This window comes from Opisthocomus hoazin, chromosome 19, assembly GCF_030867145.1.
Source record: "Opisthocomus hoazin isolate bOpiHoa1 chromosome 19, bOpiHoa1.hap1, whole genome shotgun sequence".
Taxonomy (NCBI): Eukaryota; Metazoa; Chordata; class Aves; order Opisthocomiformes; family Opisthocomidae; genus Opisthocomus; species Opisthocomus hoazin.
This window is the reverse complement of record NC_134432.1, coordinates 11539412-11561024: the sequence shown is the minus strand read 5'-3', so window position 1 is coordinate 11561024 and position 21613 is coordinate 11539412. Positions and strand designations below refer to the sequence as shown.

Below are 21613 nucleotides of genomic sequence, written 5' to 3'. Positions count from 1 at the left end.
AGCAAGGAGTGTTACGGCTCTAGCCTCTTCCCTCAGAAAGCACAGTAGGCAGGAGCTGTCCCAACTACAGGCTTGCCCCTAAGCATAACGCTGATGACGGACTTTGAGAGGGAGGCCCTAGGCCAGCTCCTGCCTTGAAACTACAGCTTCCCCGTTACTCACATTAACTATGAAACAGAAGTATTGGCAGATGGTCCCAGATCATTGGGCTCTTCTGTCCCCTTCCAAGACAAGCTACCAGGGTGATGTTTTTGATGGTTACAGTTGGAAGCTCCTAACTCCTTGAGCTGCCGTTAAGAACTCAAGCTCTAGAGAGAGGCAAAGCAGCCTGGTTAGCTCCCACCACAGCATTAGTTATAGAGCGAAGAGATGGGCCTGTCTACTGTGAGCAGAGTCCTCCCTTCTGACAAGAGTACGCATGAGCATTCTGGTCTGAAACTTTGTGATCTTGTCAGGATGGCCTGGGGCCAGCACTGTGAAGCACATCTTACTGTTCTACTTCTGGAAAGTTAAAGGGAGTTTTTCTGAAAGTTAAAGAAGTTATTTATAAGAAATCTGTTTTATTAAAATCAATTTGAAACCAGATTTGTTCCTGAGGGTCTCCACTACGAGAACAGACTGTATTAAGCCTTGTTAGCATTAACAAAGGACCAAGATGCACATTCTTGCCCAGCTTAGGACATGGTTCTTGTCCAAGAGTGTGCACCTTTGAAAGCAAATTGTTCTGAGGAGCAGAATTTGGTACAGTCTCCCAAGAGATAAACTTTTCCTCTGCCTGGAAAAGAAACCAGAGGAACTACAAAGAATTCTTAATGAAAAATGAGTCCATCTACTTAATGAACCTTGTCCCCTATGGAAATCACATTACGATCTTCTTTCAAGTTCAACAATCCAAGCCTCAGACTTTCCACATAATTGCTGTATCCCAACTGTACAAGTAATAACCAACACCATCCTGTATTAGACACGCTAAAGCCAGGCTTATTTTATTCTTAAAATAAAAACAGCAGTAAAGTTGAAGGTTTTTGCTCTATTAAAAGACTCAGAAAATAAACATTTCCAGCAAATATCGTATGTAAAGGGCTCTCCCTTTAAGGCCACTCTATCTGGGTTTGCGCCTAGTAGAGCGTCTGCACCCTGCAGAGGCAAGACTGGCTGTCTCACCTTTGGCTAGGGAGGAAGGCTCTGCCGCTGCCTCCTGGCCTGTGTTTGCTGCCTCATTCTGTCCTAAACCCCCTCCATTCCCTGGATCCTCGTAGTCGTCTGTGCCTTCCCTTTGCCTGGCTGCAGTGGCTTCCTCCTCCACAGACACAGCGTGTCCCCACAACTCCCCTGCGGTGCGGTTCTCTTCAGGGAGCGGGCGATCGGCACTAGTGGTAGTGGACTTGCTCTCTTCCTGTAGATTTTCTTCTTCTACAACCATGATTCCGCACACATCGTCAGTCACGCTGGCTAGGCTTTTGCCCTCTGCTGCAGAGGTGGCCAGCTCAGCCTTACCCTCCAGAGACCTCGAAGCTTGTTCTTGCAGGGCTGACAGCTCTGTACCCTCCTTGTCTATCCCATGATCATCATTCATCTTCTTGCTGGTATCTGCTGTTGTAGCAGGAGGCTGTTTCAGATCATCCAGCAACTGGGAGCTGGAGCCCTGGGAATGCAAAGGAGCCTCGGGGTAGGCAGCTGTGGCACGATGCCTCGCTGCCTTGTATCTCTGCAAATACAAACAAACCAACGTGAGAGAGAAGCCCAGCTCAGCTACTGTCACTGCAGCAAGTAGCAGCTGGTCCAGGAAAACCTGTACAAAAACAGTGGTGAGTGGCAGCTAGAATCTGCAGGGGCACGACTTGTCTCAGCAGCTCTCTTGGCCTGGCTGCTGAGGCTTTCAAGCAGAGAAGGGTCAGCTCCTGTGAGGAAAAGTGGCAATATTAAAAACTGGAGTCCCTCTCCCATTACTTAAATGCTAAGTGAGTGCATGGCAGACCTGCGGCTCCTGAGACAAAACCCATGTTTTGGCAACTGTTAATCCCAGTCAGACTCAAGACTTTGTAGATGTAACAGTGCAAGTGACAGCTCTTGCTTCAGCTACTGCCAGCAACTACTGGACATGTCCAGCTACTCTGGACATGTACCCTGGATAGCTAGGCACTGCCCTCAGCTACAGAGATGTGATTTAATGTTTATCAGCCAAAGCAAGACTTAAGTTGAAAGCTTATGATTTTTCACTCTGCTGATACAATCTGTGCAGCCAGCAAAACTGTTGACAGGAACACTAAGATATCAAGAATATCTTCTTGTTACGAGGTACTGAGGTTCTCTACAGAATAAAGATAAGCATATCATCAACAAAATTACTCATTTGCACCAGCTACCACGATGAACCAGTAGAGGTCTGTAAAGAGATTCAAATGGCTACTAGCCATTGTCAAGACTGGGTTTCAGAAAAACAGCAACTCTGTAAAGCTATCTAACATGTAGTAGGTATCTGGTCTTCAAGACGCAGACAGAGCATGAACTAAAGGAATAAACCAAAGCTCCCTCTTTTCCATAACAATTCCCTCCACAATCAAGTCCCTTTCAGCTTTCTGCTAAAAGGTCCCCTCAACTGGCAGTAGCACCAGACCTGACAATTTAAGCAAGCTATTTTGAGCTCACTGGCTTTCACCACTGCCTTAAGCAGTGCTACTGTAGTCTGCAGTGTGGGATTGCAGCACATCAGACAGGCAGCTTTACAACGCAATTCAGTTTATCATTGCAGGCTTGCTCTTCCCCTGTCACAGAATCACAGAATCACAGAATAGTAGGGGTTGGAAGGGACCTATGTGGGTCATCTAGTAACACATGGAACTGTATCAGTGAAGTCATAATGTTGTACCCAAACCAAACCAGGTGCAAGCATGTCAATTTGTTTGCAGAGCAATGCTGTGAACTGCCTCAACAGCAGACGATTCTCTGCTTTGAAACCCTCTGCTGAGAGTACCCCAGAAACTGGCAATGATTTAACTCGGACTGTGACAACCCCAAGGCACATAGGCAGCCAAAATAATAGTTATCTGCCTGCAGATATTTAAGGTTGGACTCTTGTCATAAATAATCCCCCCAGGTCACTCTGGCATCCCATTTGAAGAGTGTCTGATTTCAGCTCTAAGTGGGCCAAAAGGGAGACATACACACTGCTGCTGCAGTTTCACTCTTAGCTGATCTAAAATAAGCCATGAGAACTGCAAGGCCGGTTCCTTCATTCCTGAAATGACTAGCTGCAGGAGTGGGAGAGGATGAGCAACGATGAAGGAACAGCTGTGGTCTTCTGCTACTTGCCATTCCAAATGCACTGCTCTAAGTGCTGGCTTCTGCAGCACCCCACCCCTTTCTGGAGGCAGTGATGGTTGACTAAGAATAGTTAACCTGTCTGAAGACTAGCAGAAAAACACCAAGTGGTTTGCTTGGGGTTTTTTTTTTTAAAACACTAGCAAAAGCTGGATACATCTGTGATAGGGAAGCACAACAGCTTTTGCTGGAATAGGTTTTGAGTGCAGGCAGAGGACAAAGTCAGTGTGGGAGCCTCCTGCCTTGCCAGCGTCAGGGAACACCACTCTCCTGCACAACCAGGGCCCAGGCAGTGGTCACGGGAGAGGGCAGAGACGGTGCAAGCCCTATGTACCCACAAGGTACTAATCCAGGCCCCTCACCCCCTGGCAAGTCAACAAGGACAGAACGACGGAGGCAGATTCCAGGCCAGCCCAAAAGGAAAAGCTTCTAGATACAAAAGCAGCAAGGGGCAATACGGCTTCTTTAGGTGGAGCCAGTAAAGCAAAGGAACAGCACCAGTTGGCAGAGCTTTGGGCTAAGGAGTTTCTAGGAAAGGGTAGCAGACAGACAGACAAACTTCCTGTTGCAGGCTGACCCAATGGACTCTCACCAGCTTGTAGCTTCCATCACATAAAGAGTCTGTAATACTAAATTTCCAGATTTCTAGGGTGAATACCTGATTTTACTAGGCCCCTTCATGGATGAATCACACCTGCAATTTTGGCTAAAGGAGCTGTTCCTGTGGTATCGCATGAAAAGATGCGTATGTACCAGCTTTCTTTAAAAGGAACAGCCTGTCTCTTGTTCTTTCCCCATCTTGACCCACCTGTAATCTGTCTAACAGAGAAGAGGCCTAGACTGAACAACAGACTCCACAGGTTCAGCAAACAGAGCAGACACTCTGAGGAAGATTTCCAGCCAGAAACGGGCAACAAGATGACAGCAGCAGTAGCTGGGAAGCAGGACTGAACTAATTTTAGTTCTACAGGGGTGATGGGAGACAAACACAGAGCACACCAGGAGAAAGCTATGGCACAATGGACACCAAGGATGATGGAAATGAACTGGAGATGAGACAGCTAACGTGGTGGATTCGCCGAAGAGACACGCACTGGGGTAACAAATGCCAGGCCATGCAATCGCCAAAGGGTCTAACCTGAAAGTTCTCAAAATGCATCAGGGACTTGCAGTGTGCGAGCCGGGCAGCAGAGTCGCTATGGTAGAATTTGTGACACAGCCTGCAGAGGTAACCTGCGACGGGGACCAGAAAATCCAGGCCTGTGAAACGGGAGGGGAAGGGAGATCACAGATCACATTGAATGGAACTCAAATAATGAAAGCATGTTAAAAGGGAAGGGCAGGGGAGGGAGAAAAAGAAAAGTGGAAAGCTTTGCTTCTGTTAATCAAGGATTTGCAAGATGACTTGCTGAATATCTCATCTTACCATGGAATGGCTGTGTGGCTGATATTCAGAGAGAAATCTGGCTGCCAGAGCAAAGAAACTACACAGAGCATGGGGGGGTGGGGGGGGAGGAAAAAAGAATACAATGGAAAACTACAGAAAACATGTGATCTAATGTAATGGGATCAAACCAAGCAGAAGACAGCAGGCGCGCAAGAGGAACACGCAGAGAACATTCACAGCATGAATCATTATTCCATCTGCCACACGATAGTGGAAGGTTACAGCGATATGGAAGATTGGTGTAAACAGAGCTCTCCTTGGGCACAAAACAGCCTCTGCAGAGCTGCCCTCCTCACAACACGCGTGGCCGTTAGAGGTTTGAAGTCAGAATCGCTTACAGGGTGGGGACCAGAGACAGCCATCTGGAGGCAATGCTGCCCACCAGTCCAGCAACATGTCTGCATAACCGCTAGGCAGAGCGTGGGGGTTCTGAAGCGGAGGAAACATGCACAGTTTGGGCTCTGGCAGAGAGCTTGATACTGTCAGTACTGCTCAGTATCTCTATACAAGCTGCATTTCAGTTGGAAAGCATTCTAATCAACATGCTTTCAGGCTCCATCTTTCCAGAGCATCCCTCATTTGCTACCTACTTTCTTCAGTACTCCTGCCCTACTTGTTCCATTTCCTTCCTTAGTAAGGTATCTGGCTTTCATCCTTTCTTCTTCAAAGCAAACGGCAGCTAACAAACATCAATCACATCCTTATGTTTTACCATACAGTAATAAAGCAACATTTGGCTCTTTCTCCAGGCAGCAGTGACCTGCACCAGTCCGATGCAGACGCTGGAGCACTATGGCTCAAGAACATGTTACAGCAGTAGATGGAGACTGTCCTCTCTTATAGATACAGCACATGGCCAGAGAAGGTTCTGTGGGCCTTCGTGCTTAACTCTGCTTGCTTACCATAGGCTGTGTCTGGACAATACTTCTCGCTTCCTTCGTAATCCTCCAAAGACACTTCCTTCAGCCCAGTCTGGAAACCAAAAGAACATTAGCGCCTACTGTATCTATGCCAATTCCCTCCTGGGCTCTTATGTTTTTCTGGTAAGCTTGGGAGCGAAAGAGAGGATTCACATACCAGAGATGAAGTTGCACAGCATTTGGTTAGGGTCAGATACAAAACCCAATGTCAGGAGGCCAGGTCATTACAAGGGTCAAAAATGCCCCTTACACTCCAAGCCTGAAGTAGTTTAGCCATGTTCTTGGTAACTGCTCTTTACTGGGAACATTATACTTATCAAGATAAACCTCCACACAAGTTTGCTGTGAGATCAACCTGCTGTTGCGCTCTTTAAAGAGACTATGTCAATGTCTGTCAAATTTTTTCCTTTGAAAAAAGGTTGCTAATGCTCCTCAACAACAAGGTAATGTTTGAAGGCACCAGTAGTAGGAGCTGTACAACACAGCAGAAACACCTTCCTGCATCCCACACGTACTGCCCGATTCTCTTTTGCACCATCCTGTGCTCTGGAACAACCCCAGAGCCCTCACCCTTCTGCTGTAGGGTGCAAGGTTGACTGGACTCTTGAAACTCAGAGCTCAACCAGCCAAGATTAACCAAGTCACAGGATCCCACAGCAGATTCTCAGATAAATCATTCCTTCTCCTTTTGCATGGCATACCTGCTTGGCAGCAGAATCCTCATTCTCTATCAGCACTACATCAAGGTCTTCCTCCTCACCAGCTCCCCCCTCCTCCTCCTCCTCTTCATCATCATCATCTTCAAAGCAGCCAACAGCATCCACTGTGATCAGCTCCTCCGAATCTTCTGGGCTGCCCAACTCTTTCTCTCCTAGCCTCACCTGTCAGGTACAGAAAAATCAGATCAACTTCGCACTCTCCATTTAACCATGGAAGACCCCAGACTCTGAACAGACTGCATTTGATAAGTCGAAGGGACTGCAAAAGAGGCACAAAGCTATCCTGCTTCTAGACACGTTTAACTCCTTGTCCCTTTTTCACTCAATTTCTTTAAGCTCTAACAATCGAAGTCCAGCCGAAGATGAAAATTAACACAGGGTTGGAAAAACTGCATGTCTCCCTTTCATTCCTGCAATAGTCAGGGATGCAGAAAGTTAACTCCTCTGCATTGTAGCTGCCTCCACTCTGGCAGTATTACCTCTCTGGCTTTCTGTTTGTGCTCAGGGGACTTCATGTGCTCCACAAACTTGCGAGGGGTCTTGAAGTGGCGGCTGCAGACAGTGCAGAAAGGACGAAGCGAGCGTTTGGCCAGCTAAGGAAAGAAGGGTAATCCAGTAAGTCACAAGAGGTGCCACTGTGGAGAAAGCCAGATAAATCTTGCATGAAACAAAATCACAGCCCTGCATCTAAAACAGGCAGACCAAAAAAGGAAAGTCTGCTTTTCAGCAGAAAGGACTGCCTAGCTGTTATCTGCTGAAAAGATGGAAAATGTGCAGAGCAAAACAGGTGTGGTTTATAAAAGGTGTTCTGGCACTTCTCCCCTAGGAACCAATAAATATGGTGGCCTGCATAAATTTTAGCTTGAAAATTTACAGGCTGCCCTCCAATTCCTCCATTCTATTGATTAAGCAAGTATAATAGGCCGTATTTATTGAGAAAAGTCAATAATATAGAGTCAATAAATTAGAGGTGTTTCAGGCCATACTGACATAGCATGACAACTGGAAGTTCTAACAGTACCAGTGCTCAGAGGCAGCAGGCAGCATGGTAGTGCCCATAGACAGTGAGGATGTTACTGGCAGAGCTTTCTGTGCATCTCTCCGCTCCAATCACTTTTCCTCTGCTGCTTGGAAAGCAGGAGATGCTAGACACTTCCATTCAATCCCCATGAAAGGTCAGTGCAAAGATGAAATCCATGCTACGGTTGTTACCTTGTGTTCTTGGGTCCTGCGATGTTTGATTAGATCCCCTGTGAAGTGTATCTGACAAGTGTTACACCATCGCTGCTGGGTCTCTCTGAAGTGACAACGGATATATCTGTAAGTCACACCTTTTTACATTCTCCATAGAATACTGCAGTTTGCAGTCTGTTCTTGGCATTGTTTTCCTCAGCATTCCTAGCTTTACAGGATTAGATTTATCTTCCCTTCCCAGCCATTTATATAGGTTGCTTTAGCTCATGCTGACAGGAAGGCACCAGTTAAAACAAGTGTCTGACCTGATCTACTGTATTAAAAACTACACAGCAGGTCAAAGTCAGCACTGGTATCCTTCAGCAGGAAGAAAGTTCATAGAATCATAGAAAGTTTTGGGTTGGAAGAGACCCCTAGAGGTCATCTAGTCCAACCCCCCCGCAGCAAGCAGGGAGCAAAGTTGTCTGAAGGAGATTAAGGCCCCTGAAACCAGAGGGATTTTGTACCTTACCTAGAACACAGGGGCACCCTGGTGCTGTGAGGAATTTTAGAACCCCTGTAGGTCCACATTCAGATTGAGTTTTCTAGCGCAGACCAACACTTACCCATCTTTCTCTGCCAGCACCTTCTGCTCCTTCACCATGGGCAGTAGTGAAACAAAACAAACATTGCTCATGTGTTGAATCTCCCCAAGTCGCTGCTGGTGCTGAATTCCAGCCATGTGGGATTGGAAATTCTGAGAGAGAGGTTAGCAGAAAAATCCATTTAAATGTATTCAAAATACAGAGAATAATAGGTATGAACTATGCTTTCCATTCTCTTGACTGCTGTTTAACAATGAAATGGTATAAAAGATTAAGAGCATGGCTGCCTGTGGATCCACCCACATTCACTCTCTAGCAGGTTGCTTGCCAGCTCCTCAGGAGAGGTTTATTTTATCTGCATGCTTGTCATAATTTTTTATGTTCTTTGTTCCTGAAGTATAAGCCCTTGCTAACAAGTCTCCTGCTGCACCTCCCCATGGCAGCTGGCCATCTAATTCACTTCTCCTGACCACCCATATCCCAGTCAGACCTGCGGATTCTTACCTGCTGACTGCAGCAGTTGGTCTTGCAGATGTAACAGTAGAATTTAAGGACCGATTCAGGGCTGGGATCAGCTGTGCCCACCTCGCAAGTCCAGTGCCCCGGTTTCAGAGCTGTTGTACTGATAGCTCTGCTCTCACTGCTCTGCTGGATAGTCACTTTCAGTGAACCTCCAGAGCTCAACACCTGCCAAAAGAAGGAGTCAAGATTAAGTCCAATCTCTCAGTAGGAGACACTAAGAATTACACCTGCTTTTTGTATGCAACCTAAGATCTCTACCCCTTAGAAAATGCTCTTAAGCTTGAATCCACAGGAGGCTGATCAGAAAGACTCTCATACGCACTCCTCCCAACACTGCTAAATCAGTGATCCCTGTGTCATAGCACCAGGCCTAGTAGTACAGATGGTTGTTTCTACAGCCTCGGTAGACACTATGCGATCCAGTCTGGACACTGGAGCAACAAACAATGCATTGGTAAGGGACACGATCAGCTCACGTTTCTCCACTGTAGCACTAAAGCCAACTGAGCACCACACTTGATGGACTAGGTACTCACACAAGGGCTGGGTGATACAATCAATCACATCAACTAATGTCTCCAATTCTGGAAGACTATCAAGTCTTACTTCCACCATGGGTTAAATCTTTGTGTACTGACAGATTTACAAAGTGTAAGGTCCAGTTTTAACATCTAACATGCAGGCAAGATATTTCATGCAAAAGAATCTCAGATTGCTGGCTTCACCCGTGTCTCATTTTTCCAAGCTGCCTTTCAAAAGCACAGACTCGCACTATCTGCTCACACCTGCTGTGATGGCAAGTGCCACAGCAGCTGCATCTTTACTACCATCACCTGCATTTTTTTTACATCTGTTCTTCACCAACATAAAAGCTGCATCTTTACTACCATCACCTGCATTTTTTTACATCTGCTCTTCACCAACATAAAAGATGTACTTAGCCGTGACTCTCAATACACCTATTTTTCAGTGGCTCAATTCAACTTTCCAACTTTGCAGATGAATAATGAAACCTTAATGAACACCAGCATCCACTAACAGCCAGCGGTAGGTAAGGCACAGGCTAGCAGAGGTACAAAAGCAGCAAATCAGAGCAGACTGTGCACTAATTGCAGACATATTATGCCTTATTGCCAGGGACAACAGCTTACAGCAGGAGACGGAGCTCCAGACGTGGGTGCCATCTGGTTCCCAGTGGCAACGGGCTTCTCTGGGATGGAGTGGGAGGTCATATGTTCTGCATCACCCCAGGCTGCATGGAGTCGTGTTTACTCACCTCAGGAGCCTTTGGTTCCTCAGAGAATTTCCTCTCTTGAGAGAGATCTTCAGCTGTATATGCCTTTGCCTTGTCTGTACCTAAGAAGAGAGAGTCCTTTTAGCTGCCTAAAATCAAAACAGCGATGACAGAAAAAACAAAGCAGCAGGTGAATGAAGTCAGGGAGCTTTCCTCACAGTGCTGTTGGCCATAAGCCCAGCTTACAAACCTTTCTCCAAAGAAAGCCTTATTAAAGAAGGAAACTCTTCCCATCATTTGCATTTGGTAAGCAACAGCAACAGCTTTTAGTGGACTATGGCTGGATTTGATTCCTAGGTTTTCTCCTCCTTTCCCCACCCTGGATGGCAGAAGGGAGGACGTTTCTGAAGAGTCATGGGGTCTACAGCTGCTGGCCTACGGGTGCACTTCCAGCAAGGAGTGCCCTAAAAGCGCGAATCACAGCACCCAGCAACTCACCATCAGCTTGGCTGCTTGACTCTCCTGCTTCCTTGCTGTCTGTTGCATCCTCTAATGCAGACTCCTTGGTCACACTTCAAGGATATTAAGAAAAGAATCTTATTTGCCATGTTACTGATGAAGAGATTCACAAGACACACCAAGGCACAGGCTGGGGTCTTAGCTACCACACTCTCCACTAAACCCCCAAATCAATAAGCTACTGGAAGTGGTATTTCAGGCAAGGATTCAGCAGAAATAAATAAAAACAATTAAGAGTGGGCGTTCTAGAACAGATTCAGAAACAGCAGCCAAATAATCTGGACAAGAAGTTTATAACTGATTTTTTGGATCACTACCCTCTCCTGCAAGAGGCCTGCAGGGAAATAAGTTCATACAGGGAATATTCTTAATAAGAGCTCTGAGAGCTCATTCTTGTCTTGATTGGTGACCTGCAGGGAAACTGCAACACCCGGATAGTGCTCCAGGCTGCTCTGTGGTTGCGGGAACAGAGACCTGTCAGAACTGAATGGGTTCTCAACGGTGTCTTACAGTGATTTCATCATAACTGCCTGCTGTTTGTATCGGTCATCTTTCGTTCCACAGTCCCTACAGTTCTGCTTGTGGGGGAAGCAGAGCTGTACAAGACACAAATCAAAAGGCCTTTGCTTTGTTTTATTTGGTACTGCTGATCTGCTAAAGAGAAAAAAGATCTTGAGGGGTCTGCTGAGAATGAACAGTTGACTTGCAAAGGGCATAAAGTGTACTTTACAATGTCTTTCTCCATCCCTCATTTTTCCCTTTGGGCTAATACTTTCCACCATGGCCTGAAAGCCTTCTCTCTCAGGCTGGCTCGACATCCCACCCACTGGTGTCCTTCTGCAAACAAGGAGCAGCACATTCTACACAAGCAAGAACACAGACTGTGCAGGTACTGCATCCTGTGATCCAAACACACACATACCACCTAATTTATCAGACTGATAAGTGATAATGTAACTGGGTTACATAGCTATAAATATGCAGCAGGGTTTGGGCAGTGCAAACATGAAGAAAACAAGAGTGGCTGGCATTAACCTTATTTGTCAAGTGCTGTCAGCAGGCTCAACACTATACCGCACGCAGATGGTGACAGCACTCCAGGGCAAGGGTTTGCAGTCTAAACTGCAAATCTAAGGAGCAATCTAAGGGAGCAAAAGCCATCACAAGCATGATCTAAGGAGGAAATGGTATTATATGGATACTTGTCAGGCCATGCTAGAAGAAGTGGGTGTTCAAGGAGGATTTGAAGATGATGAGTGCTTTCTGCACTGGAATGAGGATGTTGTTCCAGGCATACAGATGGTACATAGGAGAAAAGGCAGAAGTGGGAAAAACCTGAAATGAAGAAGGAGGCTGGTATTGCTGGCCAAAGGGAAATGGAACAATGAAGCATGAAACAAAAGTTTGTGACAGGGATGGGGGGATTGCCCTTCTCATCTGTGAAGGGCAAGATGAGAACAGTAAACTGCTTTTTTAGAGATCCATCATCTGTTCATTGGAAGTAAGCAGAAACACTTCAAAAAAAGGCTAAGGAATGATCTATTCTAAGTAAATACCAGCCATAATATATGCATCAAATCTGGCAGTCCCCAACTACTGCTTAGGAAAGGATTTTCCTAATAGCAGACTTGCTGCAGTGAGATCTGTCATTCCTCATACTTGATTCTTTTTTCACTGTATGTAACAGGACTTTGATTAATACCCTATTAAATATTAATGTAATTAAAATTAAACTAGCTTTGGCAAACAGATTAACAAAGCATACGCTCAAATGCATCTGACTTAGCTTTAATTGAATTGACTCACTTCCTTGCTAATCAGCGTCCATAATTCACCGATGGTCCCTGCTCACATAGTATTTATCACTCTTTAATGTTTTACATGATCAAGGTAGTATCTGAACATCAAAGTAATCCTGCAATATTGTCCCCAAAGCTAGCTACTAATCTCTAATCTACAGATGGGAAACAGAGAGGTGAAGAAACTTGTCCGACACCATGCAGTGAATTGTTAACAGGGAGGATAAGAGGACCCAGGAGTCCTGACTCATGGTCATTAACACATGTTGGAAAATTCTCAAATCAATGCCTCCAGAAATCCGTATTCACTCCCTCCTCTTCTCCCTCCGCACCAGCTAGTGGTGACAGTGCTGGGAGAGCTACAGCGTGGTAGAGATGGCACCGGGAGCTCCCTGAGTGCCTTCCCACTAGATGGCAATCCAGCCTCACCTGGTCCTGCCATGGCCAGCACGACCGTGCTGCGCATCCCTGAGGATAAGAGCATTGCCTTTTGTCTATTTTTACCCAGCTGACAGGGGCACTGGCAAGACAATCTTTGCAGAAGGGATACAGAACTCACTCATGGGTACAGGCTCGGATACTAGAGCGTATTGATTCCCTACCCTTTCTCATTCCTCAAAATAAAGTACCCTCTCCCACACCTACTGTAACCTAACATATTCCAAGGCTTTTCCTCTCTGCTGATACGTGGCTGCTCATTTCCCTTTTTGACATTTAGAGAAGAAAATTAGAGAAATGTATCAGAATAGAAAAGAACCTCTCTGCTTCTTACAGGAATCCAGGCAGGAGAAAACATGAGTAAACTCCACGTTGTTGCACATTTACATGAGCTGCATGTCACATCTTTCATTCCCAAAGCTGGATCACCCATAACACAGACACTACAACACCCTGGATCTCAGCAATCATCACAAGATTTTTCGAATAGTCCATGAGCATCTGAAATACCTCCTACATGCTAGACATCAGGCCAGTGCAGTCTAGCCCTAATTATTAGAAAATAAAATTAGACAATAATTCTAAACCCGGTAACTATTTCAATACCCCATTCAATAAATACCTCTTCAGTCTTTTTGCTGCAGGCTCTGTGTTCAGCACAGATTCTGTTGGAGTTCTTGGCTCTGCGGGAACACAGAAGGAGATCTCTTTAGCAAAGCAGACCATGCCACCTCGAGCATGTTTCTTAACTGAACGGCCAATGCCAATAAAACTCTATTGGTGCAAACAATACTATAAAACTGCTTATTCTGAATTTGCGAATTGTAGTGACAAGGTTAGATAATGACCTAAGAGATCTGAGTTTTATTGCAGATGTCACTGTATGAGGTGTCACCCAGAAAGAAATCTATGTTTACGTCTATTAAATGGGTCTTAGTCCTATACTTAGGAGACAAGAGCCCAGATCATAGGAACATTAACATAAGCCCAGGTGGCATATCTACCTGACAGCAACCACGTAATCAGGTAATTTTCCCCACTGCATATACACTGGACACAACTTCATCATATGCCTGCATTATTAGATTAGGCACTCTTCAGTCAGAAATAACATTCCCACATCTGCACTGTATTCAACACTAAGAGACTCAGTGCCAACAGCTTCTGTTCTGACAGAGGGAGTACAAGTATTCTTTCAACTCATCTTTTCTTTAGCATGTTGATTGCAACTGGTTCTGCTTCCTGTGTTTGATTTCATGAGATGTTGAGTTCAGCATTAGTAAGACAATGTGGAAGCTTTCATTTCAAACCAGCTTTATTTTCTTCCCCCATCTTAGATGGGTCTTGCTGTCCAAGTGACTTCTGAGAGGCTTGCATACAAGAGATACGGAGCTAGCTTACAAAAACCAAACACACCCAGCAAAAAAAGGATATCCGAAGCATGTAGCAGAGGGCTGCCACAGGCAGTTTAAGTATTTACAATTAGAAAGAAATGTAGCTGATTAAGACTAAAGCCACCTCCAGTCTTTGCTGCAGGAATAGCAAAGAGAAGTTTGTCACGTCTAGAAGCATTTGTTTCGCTACAGGATCCCTCTTACCTGCAGATGGCAAGGAGTTGTTCTGCTCTGACGCAGCTTGCACTCCCTCTGGGATTTCCATTTTCTCATCACCTTGTGTTTGAGATGAAGAACCAGGATCTAGTTCTCGCTTCCTGTCAGGGATCCTCTGGAAGTCCTGCAACAGGCAGAGAATCACTGCCAGCTCTCGGTCCTCCCTCAGACCCACCACACTGCCCATTGCACCACACTTCTACTGTGGAGCAGGAACAGGAATTCCAGCATGCGGTAATGGAGGGGAATAGATGGTTTACAATGGACTGTCTTGCTTCAGGCAATTTTACATGGTTAAACAGAGCAATGTACTTTAATTCCACATTTCTCCAGTGCTTTAACCAGCAGCTGTAGAAGACCCAGCTGCTTGCAGAGAGTGGGATCACTTTAGAGGGACTCTGGCAAGAGGTGCACAGGCAGGGAAAAAGAACAGTCTCAAATAATCCCCCTTCATTTTGACTATGGAAAAAGGGACAGTCCAAGAGTGGAATTATCTTATCCAACAAATCTTTTTGACAGAATGGGACAAAATATGTAAAAGCTAATCTAAGAGGAGGGACGTACCAGCCAATTAATCCAATAACTATTTCCAGGATACAAAAAGAGGTCTTCATGGTGGAAAGTGAGAAAGGTTTTTTACAATGTAAGTTGTAGATTTTACAAAATCCACAAAAACAAATATGATCCTGATCTTAAAAAAGGGAAAACAGCCCAAAGAGGCAGAGTGATGTGTCCATGGTAGGAGTAAGTCATTTGGGAACACCAAACTCTTTGGAAGGCCAACAGGGCAGAACTCTGGCCTCTGTGAAGAGCAAAGCACTCAGCCAGGATTTCTTCTATTGTAATTACTTTGAAGCTGGTACTTCTAAAGGCTCCTTTTATATCTTAGGTTTAAACAGTTCTGCTCCGAGGAATTCTCTCTCTTGGGCAAGTGGTGACAAGAGACCTTTGCATCATAAATGTAAATATGGACCACAAGAACCTAAAGGATGGACTTATTTCTGCATTTCTCTGTCAACAGCACAGTGCAAAACTAGTTTTCATTGTAAGGCTCTCTCTCCTTTCTCTCTTGTTCTACACCTACAATACAGTCAACTGCTGCAAGTGCAAACCGATTACAAATCTCACCAACAGCGGGAAACTACGAGCCCACCTTGCGAAAGGTCCGGTTCTGCCGCTGGAAGGGAAGGCTGGGGAAGCCCAGCCGAGTCGGCTTTAATGAGACCCCAACAGGCGGTGGCCCCAGGAGGGAATGTCTTGTAGCCTGAGGGAAAAACTGCTGCAGTGCCGGTGCCGTCATGTTAAATCCACGCAGGTTTCCTATAAATGCAAACACACAGCATATCACCACCCTGCAGCGTGCAAAGGAGAGAGAAAATCTTCCATCTGTACAAGCAGCAGGCAGAGAGAGGAAGGGCTCCTCCGCGCAAGACCCTGTACTTCACTGGGCACTGTATGGGTGCGCTACACTCTACCCTCTTCAGCACCCACAGAACAGAATCTGATGTGATAGCAACTATCACTATGTATCAGGCTATTTAATTATAATTGTCACTGCAGACTAAGATCATTAGAGCAATTATTTGATCTGAGCACACTAGCTCTTGTGTTTGCAACAAACAAGGTCTCGTTTTACAAAAATTCTCTGTAGAAAAGGAAAATTCATCCCACATTTGTGCAGCTGGCAGCTCACACCATAGTATGGATGCTGTTTAATACAAGCCAGTCACAGCGCTTCATTTAAAACAACACTGGACTTTTCAAACAAAAGATTCCACAGTCCTCTCTGCCACCTGGTTGTCATGCAAGCTCAACATGTCAACCTAAACTCCGACACTTGAGACTGCCATTTCCAATTGTAATGCTCTGCTTTTTGAGCAGTTCTCTTCAGCATCCATAGACTATTAACTAAGTCTCAACAATGTCTTATGAAGGCAGTCCTTGCCATCCCCATTTCAAGGGTGAGGGAATGGAAGTGCCCAGATGCCTCAGCTACCTCCTCAGAACCTGTTCGCCATTCTGGGAACCTGGACTTATATTGCAGTTTTTTAATCTCTCACTTGAATTAGTGCATACTCTGGTTTCTTAGCAGCTGTCAAAACAGGGCAGCAAAGTGTGGAGACAGGCACCCAAAATCTGAAAAACCAAGCTACACTGTTTAAAGCCTGCAACACGATAGGAAGTACTCCTCCATGCTCGTCCTCAAAAGTAATCTAATCTCTTACTACTTACCATAAATAATATCTTACTGTAAAAAGATATAGCTGTACCAAAAAAATCTGTAAGGCAAGAAATCATCTTCTGCTCTCATTTTAATACCTTTCAAGAACCACACATCCATTCCAACCTGAAGTATCTATCTTTTCCTATTCCCATTGCTGAAGCCACATACAGTTAGTGAATTATTTATGCCAATGTTTCCCAGGTACAGAAATACTACAGCATCAGATATTCTTACGTGTAATCCAAACCTGAGCAACCAAAAAAATTCAGATCCCTAAGAAGGGCCACACTAGACACTGCAACCATATTACATGTTACTGGTGGCTAGCTGATGTAGGTTATGGAAAGAGATGTCACAACTCAACTCAGCAAGACAAGGTACAACGCTAAGATACAGTGCATGTAGAGCGTTCATTAACATACCTTATCCTGCTCGTGTAACTGATTTGCCTCAGGTCCTTGGCATACTATAAACACAACTTCTCTATAAGAGATTTTGCTTTAGGGAAAAGGTCAGCCCATGCCAACATCAAACGTATCTGAAAGGTGTATGGCTGACCAGAGAGGAGTCAGACTTTATTCCTGACACAAATACATACACCAATCTGCAGAGCGGGGCTCATCCTTTTTCACTGACAGTTTCCCTACAACCTAAGGGAGATCTGTAGAGAGCCACTGGAGTCACTAGAGAGCCCTCTCGTTAAATGGGCAAGAGAGAACAAAAGGAGAGTTACCGACATGCAGAATAAATCTATTGTCTTCACAGCTGAGCATGATTCACAGGCAAGATAAAAACTGCAGGCATTAATCTAAACTAGGCACTGTAAAACGATCCCAGGTACTGATTTTGTGTGTTGAAAAGAGCTGTCAGGTTAAGACACGCGCAAAAATAAAAACATAGCTTTATTCCCAATATCTTTATGTTAGCAATGCTATTATTAAGGCAGCTTCATAAACTTATTTTGAAAACATCACATCTGGAAAAACAACTCCACTTGTGGAAACACAGTAATGGAAGAACAGCAATATTCTCCACCACAAAAATGACAGTCATTTCAGGGAACCGAAATTTCACAAGACAATTGAAACCCCAACCATATACCACCACAATATACTTTATTTGTTTGTATTGCACTAAGTTTGGACAAAGTCAAGTGCCTACTGCAAACAAGGTTAGAGTATACGTAACAGACAAGAAATACATTGTTTAAACCCTCCAACCAAGCAGGATAACAAAAATCTAAGTATTTTATCTAAATATATTGATGGAAAAATACTCTCTCCACCAAGTCTAAGAGGGCAGGCACATATTTAGTATCTAATGTGATACTTTCTAGTGCTGTTCCTGGTGGTGAACAGCTGGGCACATGGGATTTTCAACAACTGAAGAACCTCTGTGATGTGGACTATGGTCAAATTTGAGGCGGGCAGGGGAGATGACAAACGGAACTGCCAAATACAAGGACTGCAATGGTTCAGCAAGAAACAGCCAAAGTATGGTTTCAGTCCATGAAGGATGATTAAATAACTCCAAAGAGTGTCTCCCATAACAACAGTACCTTGCATCTGCTGCATGAGTAAGGCCCGCTGAAGCATAGGATTGGCATTGAGCAGCGATGGTTGATTTGTTGCCCGTAAGCTCAGCATCTGTTGCTGTTGCGGTGGCGGCAAACCCCTGGAAACGAAGGCATTAATCATAAGAACCCAATAAAAACTGTACCCTTCAATTCCAGGCACCTAAAAAGTATAAAATGGAGGAGCGAAGAACAGCTGAAATGCTGATACACATGCACAAAAAGATACCATACACCAGCACTGTATCCTCTTTCTTCCACTCTCCTGGAATTTCCAAAGCTGACAGATTGTCTATCAAGGAATTTGAGGTCAGAGAGAACTCCTTAGCACCAAGCCCACAGAAAGCCTGTCAAGTGGCATAAAAAAGGCCCAGGAGCTCACTGCAGCTCTACAGAATTATGCAGCGCTCGTCAGTAGAAATGAGCGATCTAGATCAGCACCTACACTTAACACAACAACAAAAAAGAAGTTCTGAAAAACAGGGAGTTTTCTCAGTAGCTTAAAGCACATTTTCTCAAAATCGATGCCTCCCACACGGAGCCAGCCGGGTCAGAGCTGTCAGTGGTGCCCCCTAACTGCAAGCACCGGATGGAAAAATCAAGCACGGCCTTCATATTTAAAACACGGGGAGGAAGAAGCCAGCCGAGGAGGACTCTCCAGTCCCGAGGAGGGTGGAGCAGACATGAGAGAAAAGTCTGAAGAAACTGGCAGGCACTTCTTCAGGCGATCGCAAGGTCAGGCCCACCTCTAAGCACGACTGCTGACACAGCTATATCTGTCGGGGCTGTGAAGAGGTACAAACATGGATCACAATATCCACACTGACAAAAAAAACCAACCCCCTTCACAGAATTTACAGCAGCTCGCCTTCACGTTTGCTGCTCTAGATTGTTCCAGTCTCAGAGCTGAGATATTTATACCAGAAAAATCATACTTTTAAAGGTGTAAGATGCACCCGTGCTATCTCGCAGTCAGTCCCACACTGGCACCGTAACGGCAGCTTTCTTTACAGTACAAGACACATAAAAATGGTAAAACAGATTTAGACAGATCTGTATTTCTAGCAGAACAGAAAGATTCCCACGTTTACCTCAGAGATACATGCCTTATAAGGGTAAAGTAATTACTATAATTTATTAAATAAGGAATTAACTTTCTTCTTAAATTCACATCCCATTGCTTTGGATTCCCAGAAGCTTTGTGGAGAACAGTAACTGCAAATAAATGCATCAGTCCAGAGAATTTGTGTTAGTTCCACAAATCTCAGCTCATGAGGGACACCTGCTCTCATCTATGACAATTATTTTATCTCCTGCATTTTTTAGGAAAACCCCGGCTATTCGCCTTTTCATTCCTGGCAGACCCCATTTGTTCTTTAACACATAAACCCTGTTCTTCTCCATCCCCGCCCCACAGCGCTCAGTCACATCCTCAGCGCTGGTGCCACCGCAGAAAGAAGTTCAATAACCTCGCCCAGGCCAGGCGACCCAGCCAGGGGAAGAACAGAAAGAAATCAGCGAAGTTCCACAATAAAATAAAGCTGGTGTCTGTGTCCGGCCGGCCCAGCCGGCTGCCTACGGGCGTCTCCCCCCGCGCCGCCTCCTCAGCCCGGCGGCCGCCCGGGCCCCGGCCCGCGGCGAGGGGGACGCTCGGCCCCGCAGCGCTCCCCGCCCGGGGACGCCCCCGGCGCCCTCGGGGCTCCGCGGCGGGAGCGACCCGGCCCCTCCGCAGCGCTGGGGAAAGAGGCCCCCGCCCCACAGCCCGGCCCCTCCGCCGGCATTGCCCCTCCACACCCCCCCCGGCCCCAGCCGTCCGTCGAGGCCTGCGCCCCCCCCTCCTTTGTCGCCCTGCCCGCCGGGGGAGGAGGGACGGAGGCGGAGGAGAGCGGTCCCCCGGGACAGGCCCGAGATCCCCGGCCTCGCGTAGCGGCGCTTACCGGCCTCCCTGCTGCGTCGGGGGGTGGTGGTGGTGCTGCTGCTGCTGCTGGAGGAGGTGCTGGAGCTGCAGCAGCTGCTGCTGGAACTGCTGCTGGTTGAACATGTCTGGAGAGCCCCGAGCGGGGCGAGCCTGAGACAAAACACGGGCGGGCGAGGGAGGCACCGGCTGCGGGGCTGGCGCCTACGAGCCCAGCAGCCATTGAGCAGGGCAGCCGCCGCCGCCACTGCCGCCCATTCATTCACTGAGCCGATCCCCCCCCTGCCTCCTCCTCCTTCCCCCCGGGGTCATCGCCAGCAGCCGCCCGCGGAGGAGGTTCCCAAACCGCACCTCCCCAGCCCCGCTCCCCCCCTCCCCGGCCAGCGCAGCGCAGCCCGCCCCGCTCCCCCCCTCCGCCCCGCCGGCACTCACGGCGCGGCCCGCGGCGCTCAGCTCTGCCCGCCAGCCGCCTCCATCTTCCCGCCGGGGACAATGCCCGGGCGCCCGGCCCCGCTCCGCGGCCGAGCCCGGGCGGGAGGCGGCTCCTTCGGCGGGGCTGGCGGGCCCGGCCGCCCCCGCGAGGCTCGGGATCGCCCCCCGCCCGCAGCAGCCCCGGTGCCCGGCCCTCGCAGCGGAGCGGGGTCCCGCGTCCCTCGGGAGGGCTGGGAGGGGACGGCCGCCATCTGTCCCGGGGGAACGGGACCAGCGGCCGGAGAGGGGGAGCAGATGGCCGCCAGCAGCGTGGGGTTTTCGGCTCTTTGTGGGATTTTAAATAGTCCTGGGGAATCTTGGGGAGCCATCTCGCCGAGGAGGTGGAAAAAACCCAGCAGCCTGTGGTCCCATCTTGGGAAGCCTGCCATGAGGACCTGGGAGGAAACAAACTGGGACTTCGGCAACATGACCCTGTGCTGCAGACCGAGGGGACTGCTCTAGAAGGTCCGGCCCCCCTCCCCGTTTTTTTGCGAGTTTGCAGCAAAACCTTTCCTGCAGCACCTGTTTTCTGTAAGTGAATCAATTTTAAGGGTGTTCAGTACACATGGCCTCTGCATGAGAATACACTGTCACTGTCATTTTCTTATACTAAGCCCAGCAAGAGTAAAGATGCATTTCTGGTCTTTGCCATTCCAGACAATCCATCTGAAACAATTTACTTTATCGTCTTATTATTCACACCAATAAAGATGATTAATTAAAGGCCTCAGAATTGATTTTTATCTGAAAGTATTGTAAAGCTGGACACAGTTACTGGTGATACACAGTTAGCATTCATATTTTCAATGCAGCAGCATATGCTGATTTTTCCTGTGGGCCTTTTTATACCATCCTGATTTTACGATAATCAATTTGGAGATAACCATCCATATTAATCAATGACTGGCCACGCTAATGCCCAGAGTCCTTTATCCAGTCACAGCTGTCTGCACACAGAGCAAATGCTCTCCTGTTAAGCATGAAAGCTGAAGTATTATCCCAGGGAATACATACATCGAGCCTTTTTTCAGATCATTTTGCATAGTTGATCCTCTGCTCTTCTAATGTTGCTATTACAGCATCTACCAGCCTGGCTAGTTTACAGGGGTGGGGAAAGGGTTAA

The 21613-nt window shown here is 46.7% G+C and overlaps 1 protein-coding gene across 5 annotated transcripts; it reads right to left on the bottom strand.

Annotated features, from left to right (window-relative positions):
* Positions 1–1060: 1060 nt before the first annotated feature.
* CIZ1 (CDKN1A interacting zinc finger protein 1) lies at positions 1061–20555 on the bottom strand. 5 transcript variants are annotated; one of them, XM_075439269.1, is made up of 16 exons: positions 20452–20555; positions 20042–20172; positions 18090–18205; positions 15461–15627; positions 14296–14431; positions 13320–13380; positions 10440–10513; positions 9984–10063; positions 8690–8872; positions 8207–8337; positions 7620–7704; positions 6887–7000; positions 6390–6569; positions 5671–5740; positions 4460–4581; positions 1061–1708 (listed from the first exon to the last, which is right to left on the bottom strand). In XM_075439269.1, exons 2-16 carry the CDS (start codon positions 20143–20145, stop codon positions 1103–1105), a joined length of 2229 nt encoding a protein of 742 aa, XP_075295384.1. In that variant the 5' UTR covers positions 20146–20172; positions 20452–20555; the 3' UTR covers positions 1061–1102. The 5 variants fall into 5 exon arrangements, with proteins under 5 accessions (XP_075295384.1, XP_075295383.1, XP_075295385.1 ...); XM_075439268.1 differs by having other exon boundaries at positions 20042–20223; positions 20452–20554; XM_075439270.1 differs by lacking the exon at positions 20452–20555 and having other exon boundaries at positions 1061–1645; positions 20042–20315.
* Positions 20556–21613: the final 1058 nt, after the last annotated feature.